Consider the following 10,697-nt stretch of genomic DNA (forward strand, 5'->3'; position numbering starts at 1 on the left):
GACTGCTCCCCAGCCTCGGAGACTCGCATCCGTGGTCACTAAGATCCAGTCCTGGATCCCGAACCTGCGTCCCTCTAGGAGGTGAGAGCTGTGCAGCCACCACAGGAGCGAGATTCTGGTCTTAGAAGACAGGGTTATCCTTCGGTGCATGTGCAGATGGGACCCGGACCACTTGTCCAACAGGTCCCACTGAAACACTCTGGCATGGAATCTGCCAAACTGAATGGCCTCGTAGGCTGCCACCATCTTTCCTAGCAACCGTGTGCATTGATGGAACAATACTCTTGCTGGTTTCAGCAAATGTTTGACCAGGTTCTGAATTTCCAGAGCCTTTTTCACTGGAAGAAAGACTAATTCTGTGTCCAGAATCATTCCAAAAAACGACAGCCACCTCGGCGGAACCAACTGTGATTTTGGCAAGTTTAGGAGCCAACCATGTTGCTGCAGAATTGTCAGGGAGAGCGTAATTTCTGCATCAATTGGTCCCTGGATCTCGCCTTTATCAGGAGATCGTCCAAGTACGGGATAATCGTGACTCCTTGTTTGCGTAGGAGAACCATCATTTCGGCCATTACTTTGGTGAAAACCCTCGGAGCTGTGGACAGACCAAACGGCAACTTCTGAAATTGGTAATGACAATCCCGAACTGCAAACCTCAGGTAAGCCTGATGTGGGGGATAAATGGGAACATGCAAGTAGGCATCCTTTATGTCTACCGACACCATAAAATCCCCCTCCTCCAGACTGGAGATCACAGCCCGGAGAGATTCCATCTTGAATTTGAATTTTTTAAGGTAGAAATTGAGGTACAGGATTGGTCTGACTGAGCCGTCTGGCTTCGGGACCACGAACAGGCTCGAATAAAAGCCTTCTCCCTGTTGCGACGGGGGAACCCTGACAATGACTTGATTGTGACACAATTTTTGTATTGCGGCGCATACCACCTCCCTGTCTGGAAGAGAAGCTGGTAAGGCTGATTTGAAAAATCGTTGAGGGGGGACGTCTTGAAACTCCAGCTTGTACCCTTGGGACACTATTTCTAAAACCCATGAGTCCAGGGCCGAACGAGCCCAGAACTGACTGAAGAGCCTGAGACGTGCAGAGGAGTCCCAGCGTCATGCGGTGGACTTTGCAGAAGCCGGGGAGTACTTCTGCTCCTGGGAACCGGCCACGGCCGGTGATCGTTGACCTTTTCCCTTTCCTCTCATAGCAAGGAAGGAAGACCCTCGGCCCCTTCTGTATTAATTGGGCCGAAAGGACTGCATCCGATAGTGGTGTGCTTTCTTTTGTGGTGCAGGCACATAAGGTAAAAAATAAGATTTTACTCACCGGTAAATCTATTTCTCATAGTCCGTAGTGGATGCTGGGTACTCCTTAAGGACCATGGGGAATAGACGGGCTCCGCAGGAGACTGGGCACTCTAAAGAAAAGATTAGGTACTATCTGGTGTGCACTGGCTCCTCCCTCTATGCCCCTCCTCCAGACCTCAGTTAGGGAAACTGTGCCCGGAAGAGCTGACATTACTAGGAAAGGATTTGGAATCCAGGGTAAGACTCATACCAGCCACACCAATCACACCGTACAACTTGTGATAATTATACCCAGTTAACAGTATGAACAACAACTGAGCCTCATTAAACTGATGGCTCAGAACAAAAAACCCTATAGTTAAGCAATAACTATATACAAGTATTGCAGAATTCCGCACTTGGGACGGGCTCCCAGCATCCACTACGGACTACGAGAAATAGATTTACCTGTGAGTAAAATCTTATTTTCTCTGACGTCCTAGTGAATGCTGGGTACTCCATAAAGGACCATGGGGATTATACCAAAGCTCCCAAACGGGCGGGAGAGTGCGGATGACTCTGTAGCACCGAATGAGCAAACTCAAGGTCCTCCTCAGCCAGGGTATCAAACTTGTAGAATTTTGCAAACGTGTTTGATCCCGACCAGGTAGCAGCTCAGCAAAGTTGTAAAGCAGAGACCCCTCGGGCAGCCGCCCAAGAGCCCACCTTCCTCGTGGAATGGGCTTTGACTGATTTAGGATGCGGCAGTCCAGCCGCAGAATGTGCAAGTTGAATCGTGCAACAGATCCAGCGAGCAATAGTCTGCTTAGAAGCAGGAGCACCCAGCTTGTTGGGTGCATGCAGGATAAACAGCGAGTCAGTTTTTCTAACTCTAGCCGTCCTGGAAACAGATTTTCAGGGCCCGGACTACATCCAGCAGCTTGGAAGCCTCCAAGTCCCAAGTAGCCGCAGGCACCACAATAGGTTGGTTCAAATGAAACGCTGATACCACCTTAGGGAGAAATTGGGGACGAGACCTCAATTCTGCCCTGTCCATATGGAAGATCAGATAGGGGCTCTTACATGACAAAGCCGCCAATTCTGACACACGCCTAGCCGAAGCCAAGGCCAAAAGCATGGCCACTTTCCACGTGAGATATTTCAACTCCACGGTCTGAAGTGGCTCAAACCAATTCGATTTTAGGAAATCCAACACAACGTTGAGATCCCAAGGTGCCACTGAGAGGCACAAAAGGGGGCTGAATATGCAGCACTCCCTTAACAAACGTCTGAACTTAAGGCAGTGAAGCCAGTTCTTTTTGAAAGAAAATAGACAGGGCCGAAATCTGGACTTTAATGGATCCCAATTTTAGGCCCATAGTCACTCCTGACTGTAGGACGTGCAGAAATCGACCCAGCTGAAATTCTTCTGTTGGGGCCTTCATAGCCTCACACCAAGCAACATATTTTCGCCATATGCGGTGATAATGTTTTGCTGTCACATCCTTCCTAGCTTTTATCAGCGTAGGAATGACTTCAAGCGGAATGCCCTTTTCCATCAGGATCCGGCGTTCAACCGCCATGCCGTCAAACGCAGCCGCGGTAAGTCTTGGAACAGACAGGGCCCCTGCTGTAGCAGGTCCTGTCGGAGCGGCAGAGGCCAAGGGTCCTCTGAGATCATTTCTTGTAGTTCCGGGTACCACGTTCTTCTTGGCCAATCCGGAACGATGAGTATAGTTCTTACTCCTCTCTTTCTTATTATCCTCAGTACCTTTGGTATGAGAGGAAGAGGAGAGAACACATAAACCGACTGGTACACCCACGGTGTCACTAGAGCGTCCACAGCTATCGCCTGAGGGTCCCTTGACCTGGCGCAATATCTTTTTAGCTTTTTGTTGAGGCGGGACGCCATCATGTCCACCTGTGGCCTTTCCCAATGATTTACAATCAGCTGGAAGACTTCTGGATGAAGTCTCCACTCTCCCGGGTGGAGGTCGTGCCTGCTGAGGAAGTCTGCTTCCCAGTTGTCCACTCCCGGAATGAACACTGATGACAGTGCTATCACGTGATTTTCCGCCCATCGGAGAATCCTTGTGGCTTCTGCCATCGCCATCCTGCTTCTTGTGCCGCCCTGTCGGTTTACACGGGCGACCGCCGTGATGTTGTTTGACTGAATCAGCACCGGCTGGTTTTGAAGCAGGGGTCTTGCCTGCCTTAGGGCATTGTAAATGGCCCTTAGTTCCAGAATATTTATGTGTAGGGAAGCTTCCTGACTCGACCATTGTCCTTGGAAGTTTCTTCCCTGAGTGACTGCCCCCCAACCTCGGAGGCTTGCATCCGTGGTCACCAGGATCCAGTCCTGTATGCCGAATCTGCGGCCCTCGAGAAGATGAGCACTCTGCAGCCACCACAGCAGAGACACACTGGCCCTCGGGGACAGGGTGATCAGCCGATGCATCTGAAGATGCGATCCGGACCACTTGTCTAACAGATCCCACTGAAAGATCCGTGCATGGAACCTGCCGAATGGAATTGCCTTGTAAGAAGATACCATCTTTCCCAGGACTCGCGTGCAGTGATGCACCGACACCTGTTTTGGTTTTAGGAGGTCTCTGACCAGAGATGACAACTCCTTGGCCTACTCCTCCGGGAGAAACACCTTCTTCTGTTCTGTGTCCAGAATCATACCCAGGAACAGCAGACGCGTCGTAGGAACCAGCTGCGACTTTGGGATATTCAGAATCCAGCCGTGCTGTTGTAGCACTTCCTGAGATAGTGCTACTCCGACCAACAACTGCTCCCTGGACCTCACCTTTATAAGGAGATCGTCCAAGTACGGGATAATTATAACTCCCTTCTTTCGAAGGAGTATCATCATTTCGGCCATTACTTTGGTAAATACCCTCGGTGCCGTGGACAGACCAAACGGCAACGTCTGGAATTGGTAATGGCAGTCCTGTACCACAAAACGGAGGTACACCTGGTGAGGTGGGTAAATGGGGACATGTAGGTAAGCATCCTTGATGTCCAGTGAAACCATGTAATCCCCCTCTTCCAGGCTTGCAATAACCGCCCTGAGCGATTCCATTTTGAACTTGAACTTCCTTATATAAGTGTTCAAGGATTTCAAATTTAGAATGGGTCTCACCGAACAGTCTGGTTTCGGTACCACAAACATTGTGGAATAGTAACCCCGTCCCTGTTGAAGAAGGGGAACTTTGATTATCACCTGCTGGAGGTACAGCTTGTGAATTGCCGCCAGTACTACCTCCCTGTCCTGGGGAGTAGCTGGCAAGGCTGATTTGAGGTAACGGCGAGGGGGAGACATCTCGAGTTCCAGCTTGTATCCCTGAGATACCACTTGTAGAACCCAGAGATCCACCTGTGAGTGAACCCACTGGTCGCTGAAGTTCCGGAGACGGGCCCCCACCGCACCTGGCTCCACATGTGGAGCCCCAGCGTCATGCGGTGGACTTAGTGGAAGCAGGGGAGGATTCTTGTTCTTGGGAACTGGCTGTACGGTGCAGCTTTTTCCCTCTACCCCTGCCTCTGGGCAGAAAGGACGCGCCTCTAACCCGCTTGCCTTTCTGAGGCCGAAAGGACTGTACTTGATAATACGGTGCTTTCTTAGGCTGTGAGGGAACCAGAGGTAAAAAAAGTCGACTTCCCAGCTGTTGCTGTGGATACGAGGTCCGAAAGACCGTCCCCAAACAATTCCTCACCCTTATAAGGCAAAATTTCCATGTGCCTTTTAGAATCAGCATCACCTGTCCACTGCCGAGTCCATAATACTCTCCTGGCAGAAATGGACATCGCATTAATTCTAGATGCCAGCCGGCAAATGTCCCTCTGTGCATCTCTCATATATAAGACTACGTCTTTAATATGCTCTATGGTTAGCAATATAGTGTCCCTATCAAGGGAATCAATGTTATCAGACAGGGAATCAGACCACGCTGCTGCAGCACTACACATCCATGCTGAAGCAATAGCAGGTCTCAGTATAGTACCTGAGTGTGTATACACAGACTTCAGGATAGCCTCCTGCTTTCTATCTACAGGTTCCTTTAAGGCGGCCGTATCCCGAGACGGCAGTGCCACCTTTTTTGATAAGCGTGTGAGCGCCTTGTCCACCTTAGGGGATGTCTCCCAGCGTAACCTATCCGTTGGCGGGAAAGGGTACGCCATTAGTAACCGCTTAGAAATTACTAGATTCTTATCTGGGGAACCCCACGCTTCTTCACACAATTCATTTAACTCATCAGATGGGGGAAAAGTCACTGGCTGCTTTTTCTCCCCAAACATAATACCCTTTTTTGTGGTAACCGGGTTAATGTCAGAAATGTGCAACACATTTTTCATTGCCGTAATCATGCATCGGATGGCCCTAGTGGATTGTATATTTGTCTCATCCTCGTCGACACTGGAGTCAGACTCCGTGTCGACATCTGTGTCTGCCATCTGAGGTAGCGGGCGTTTTTGAGCCCCTGACGGCCTCTGAGATGCCTGGGCAGGCGCGGGCTGAGATGCCGGCTGTCCCAAAGCTGCGTCATCGAACCTTTTATGCAAGGAGTTGACACTGTCGGTTAATACCTTCCACATATCCATCCACTCAGGTGTCGGCCCCGCAGTGGGCGACATCACACTTATCGGCACCTGCTCCGCCTCCACGTAAGCGTCCTCATCAAACATGTCGACACAGCCGTACCGACACACCGCACACACACACACAGGGAATGCTCTGACTGAGGACAGGACCCCACAAAGTCCTTTGGGGAGACAGAGAGAGAGTATGCCAGCACACACCAAAGCGCTATATAACAGAGGGATAGACACTATACACAAAGTGAATTTTCCCCCAATAGCTGCTTATATCACAATTTGCGCCTAAATTTATGTGCCCCCCCTCTCTTTTTTACCCTTTCTGTAGTGTATACTGCAGGGGAGAGCCCGGGGAGCGTCCTTCCAGGGAGCTGTGAAGAGAAAATGGCGCTGGCTGTGCTGAGGGAGATAGCCCCACCCCTTCAACGGCGGGCTTCTCCCGCTTTTCATATCTTTAATGGCGGGGGTTTCTGCACATATACAGTGTTAAACACTGTATTGTGTGCTTTTTATTGCCAAAAGGTATATTAATTGCAGCCCAGGGCGCCCCCCAGCGCCCTGCACCCACCAGTGACCGGAGCGTGTGGTGTGCTGTGGGAGCAATGACGCACAGCTGCAGTGCTGTGCGCTACCTTATTGAAGACCGAAGTCTTCAGCCGCCGATTTCCTCCGGTTTCTTCCGTCTTCTGGCTCTGCAAGGGGGACGGCGGCGCGGCTCCGGGAACGGACGATCGAGGTCGGGCCCTGTGTTCGATCCCTCTGGAGCTAATGGTGTCCAGTAGCCTAGAAGCACAAGCTAGCTGCAAGCAGGTAAGTTTGTTTCTCTCCCCTAAGTCCCACGTAGCAGTGAGTCTGTTGCCAGCAGATCTCACTGAAAATAAAAAACCTAACAAATACTTTTCTTTTTAGTGAACTCAGGAGAGCCCACTAAGTGCATCCAGCTCAGGCCGGGCACAGATTCTAACTGAGGTCTGGAGGAGGGGCATAGAGGGAGGAGCCAGTGCACACCAGATAGTACCTAATCTTTTCTTTAGAGTGCCCATGTCTCCTGCGGAGCCCGTCTATTCCCCATGGTCCTTACAGAGTACCCAGCATCCACTAGGACGTCAGAGAAATGATGACTTACTTATTGGCTTGTGATCCCAAAAGGCCAATATCTCTCGCAGCTTCCTTTAGGTAGACTGCAGCGTCTCTGATATGACCTAGTGTCAAAAGAATGCTCTCTCTACCTAGGGCAGCCTTTTTCAACTGGTGTGCCGCGAGCAGTTTCCAGGTGTGCCGCCTGCACACAGACCCGCTGCAGCCTACATACAGACCTGCCGCCGACCGCACACAAACCCGCTGCCGCCGACCGCACACAGACCCGCTGCCGCCGACCGCACACAGACCCGCCGCCGCCGACCGCACACAGACTTGCCGCAGCAGCCAGCCAGATATGCCTAGTTGCCGGGCAGCGCTGAACTTCAATGACAGCCGGCTCGTGACCTATGGTGACTCATAGGTCACGCACCGCACGTCTCGTTCCCCCGTTTGCAGTGCACAGTACACTCGACACTCACTCGCTACTGCTCCTCCTCAATGCAGCCTCGTCCCAGTGCTCCTCACTTCTCCCCACAGACAGGGCAAGAGTTAAGGTTGCTATATATATATATATATATATATATATAACATTGTGTGAGGAATTACTATGGCGTTGGGAGGTGTGTGGAATTACTATAGGGTGGGGAAGGTGTGTGGAATTACTATAGGGTGGGGAAGGTGTGTGGAATTACTATAGGGGGGAAGGTGTGTGGTATTACTATAGGGGGGGAGGTGTGTGGTATTACTATAGGGGGGGAGGTGTGTGGTATTACTATAGGGGGGGAGGTGTGTGGTATTACTATAGGGGGGGAGGTGTGTGGTATTACTATAGTGGGGAAGGTGTGTGGTATTACTATAGTGGGGAAGGTATGTGTTATTACTATAGGGGGGGAGGTGTGTGGTATTACTATGCGGGGGTGCAGGTGTGTGTGTTTTATTACTGCAGCCCCGAAAAAAAAGATGGTGTGCCTCGGCAATTTTAAAATCTTGGTTAGTGTGCCACGAGTTTAAAAAGGTTGAAAATCACTGACCTAGGGCATCTTTTTCAGATCACAAGATATCTGACCATTTTTCGATAGCACTACTCTCCTACGCAGATGCAATGGCTGGTCCGAGTAGCGTACCCGTGGTGACATAAATGGATTTCAATGTATTTTCCTGCCTACGATCCGCAGGATCCTTTAGAGCTGCCGTGTCAGGGGACGGGAGACCTACCTTTTTGGACAGCCGTGACGGAGCTTTGTCCACAATGGGGGGTGCCTCCCATTTTTCCATATCCCCAGAGGGAAACTGATACGCCATTACAATCCTTTTGGGAATTTGAACCTTTTTGTCAGGACTTTCCCAAAATTTTTCACAAAACGTGTTCAGTTAATGAGAGGGAGGAAACGTTACCACAGGTTTCTTTCCTTTAAACATACAGACCGTAGTATCAGGAACAGTAGGGTCCTCAGTGATATGTAATACACCTTTTTTAGCCACAATCATGTACTGAATGCTCTTTGCCAGTTTTGGATCTAATCTGGCGTCACTATAGTCGACACCTGAGTCAGTGTCCGTGTCGGTATCCGTGTCTGTCAGCTGGGCAAATGAAAGTTTTTGTGACCCCGAGGGGGTCTGTACTTGAAACAACACATCCTCTACAGATTTCTTCCAAGCCTGGTTCTGAGACTCAGATTTATCAGAGCCACATTTGCATTCTAAGCACTCAAAACATTCACCCAATCAGGTGTCGGTGGTGCCGACAGGGACACTCCCACAGCTGTTTGTGTCCCTAAACTTGTCTCCTCCTGGGAAGAGCACTCCGCCTCAGACATGCAGACACACGTGCACCCACCACACGCAGATACACTGGGCCTATAGGGGACAGACCCGGACACAGAGGGAGATATTGTCAGCTCACACCCCAGCGCCCAAACCCGGTCTGAACACTACAGAAAATGTCCCAGACCTGCAGCGCTTTTATCATTTACATACAATGCACCAAAATCACTGTGCCCCCCCTCCCCCCCGTTTTGCACCCTGTTACTTGTACAGCAGTGTGAGGAAGGACCAGTGTCTCTGCAGCCTGTGTAGAGAAAATGGCGCCGGGCTGTGTGGGCTAAGCCCCACCCCCGTAATGGCGCGCTTCAGACCCGCTCTTTTTTAAACTTTTTTATACTGGCGGGGGTCCGGACAGTGCCTTGGCACTATGTCCGCTCTTGCCAGTCAGTTATTTTGAGGTTAAAATGCAGCCCAGGGCGGCCCCCCCCTGCAGTGCCTCTGAGTGTGGGAGCATGGCGCGCAGCGCGGTACCCCAAAGCCGTCACTGAAGTCTTCTGATCTTCTTCTACTCACCTGTCCTCTGACTCTGCAAGGGGGGTGACGTCGGGCTCTGGGAACGAGCATCTAGGCGTACCTAGCGATCAGACCCTCAGGAGCTAATGGTGTCCTGTAGCCAAAGAAGCACAGCCTTTAAACTCACAGAAGTAGGTCTGACTTCTCTCCCCTAAGTAGGGAGACTGTTGCCAGCAGTGCTCCCTGAAAATAAAAAACCTAACATGAAGTATTTTCAGAGAAACAGTAGAGCTCCTCAGTGTGCATCCAGTCTGCCTGGGCACAGATTCTAAACTGGAGTCTGGAGGAGGGGCCTAGAGGGAGGAGCCAGTTCACACCCCTTTGAAAGTCTTAAATTGCCCATGTCTCCTGTGGATCCCATCTATACCCCATGGTTCTTGATGTGACCCCAGCATTCTCTAGGACGTATGAGAAATATTACAATAGTGTTTGTCTTTTGCAGTATAACACACAATTCCCTGAATAGACTGTACATTAGTATTCCTCAGTTACCACATGGGCTCATACTGCAGCATAACTCCCCAATGTCACCATCAGACAACGAGTGAGACAAGCCCTGATCAGTGATTACTACAGACAGGAGCACAGAGACATGTGACAAGTATGCAGCTTAAGTCACTAGAGGTGTGTGACATGTGCAAGTACTGCTGCACAGGGGAGAGACACTGACCTGCACGCAGCAAACACACAGGGGCGGCCATGTCTTCCTACAGGACCCGATGATGCCTGCGTGTGTCCTGTGTGTATGTGTGTGTGAGACAGATGAGGGAGGGGCAGAGGGGGCTGGGCCCTGCCGCAGCCAGGAAGAGAAGCCACGCTAGGTCGGTGTAACGCTGCTCAGTCCGTCTGGAAACAGGAGCAGCGGAAGTGCTGGAGGAGACATTATGTGGCTGCATAATAAAGAACATACACTGTGGATTTACTAAAATAAGTGAAAAACGAAAGCAATGATTGCAAAATAAGAGCAGGCAGGAAAATTAAAGCAATGGATATGGGACAACTGTGTAAATGAAACCCTGACCGGACCCGTTTCCGAAACGCCGGACCGGATCAGCTCCCTGCAGTGACAGACCCTCCAACATGACCCGCCCCACTAGGTACAAAATGCTCTGTTTCTGGACTTCCCTCTTAATTTATGATTTCCATCACCTGTGTTGAACTAGTTAAATCATGATAAGAAAGCTGTTTCTTCACAGGTGATGGCAATCATATATTAAGAGGGAAGTCCAGATACAGAGCATTTTGTACCTAGTGGGGCGGGTCATGTTCATACCTCCCAACTGTCCCAATTTTCGCGGGACAGTCCCGTTTTTTGGGGACTGTCCCGCTGTCCCACCCGCGGGCCGCAGTGTCCCGCGGGGGGGGGGGGGGGGCAGTTGGGAGGCTCTG

General features: G+C 50.7%; 1 protein-coding gene across 2 annotated transcripts in view; it reads right to left on the reverse strand.

Annotated features, from left to right (window-relative positions):
• The window catches only part of MRPL1 (mitochondrial ribosomal protein L1), a 229,224-nt gene extending 219,051 nt beyond the window's left edge, over window positions 1-10,173 (reverse strand). The window contains exon 1 of one of the 2 annotated variants that reach the window (XM_063919596.1): window positions 9,979-10,173. In XM_063919596.1, the coding sequence (XP_063775666.1) occupies window positions 9,979-10,009 (31 nt within the window). In that variant the 5' untranslated portion in view covers window positions 10,010-10,173. The remainder of the gene's footprint in view (window positions 1-9,978) is intronic. The other variant, XM_063919593.1, reaches the window with a different exon arrangement.
• Window positions 10,174-10,697: the final 524 nt, after the last annotated feature.

The sequence above is a fragment of the Pseudophryne corroboree genome, chromosome 1 (assembly GCF_028390025.1).
Source record: "Pseudophryne corroboree isolate aPseCor3 chromosome 1, aPseCor3.hap2, whole genome shotgun sequence".
NCBI lineage: Eukaryota > Metazoa > Chordata > Amphibia > Anura > Myobatrachidae > Pseudophryne > Pseudophryne corroboree.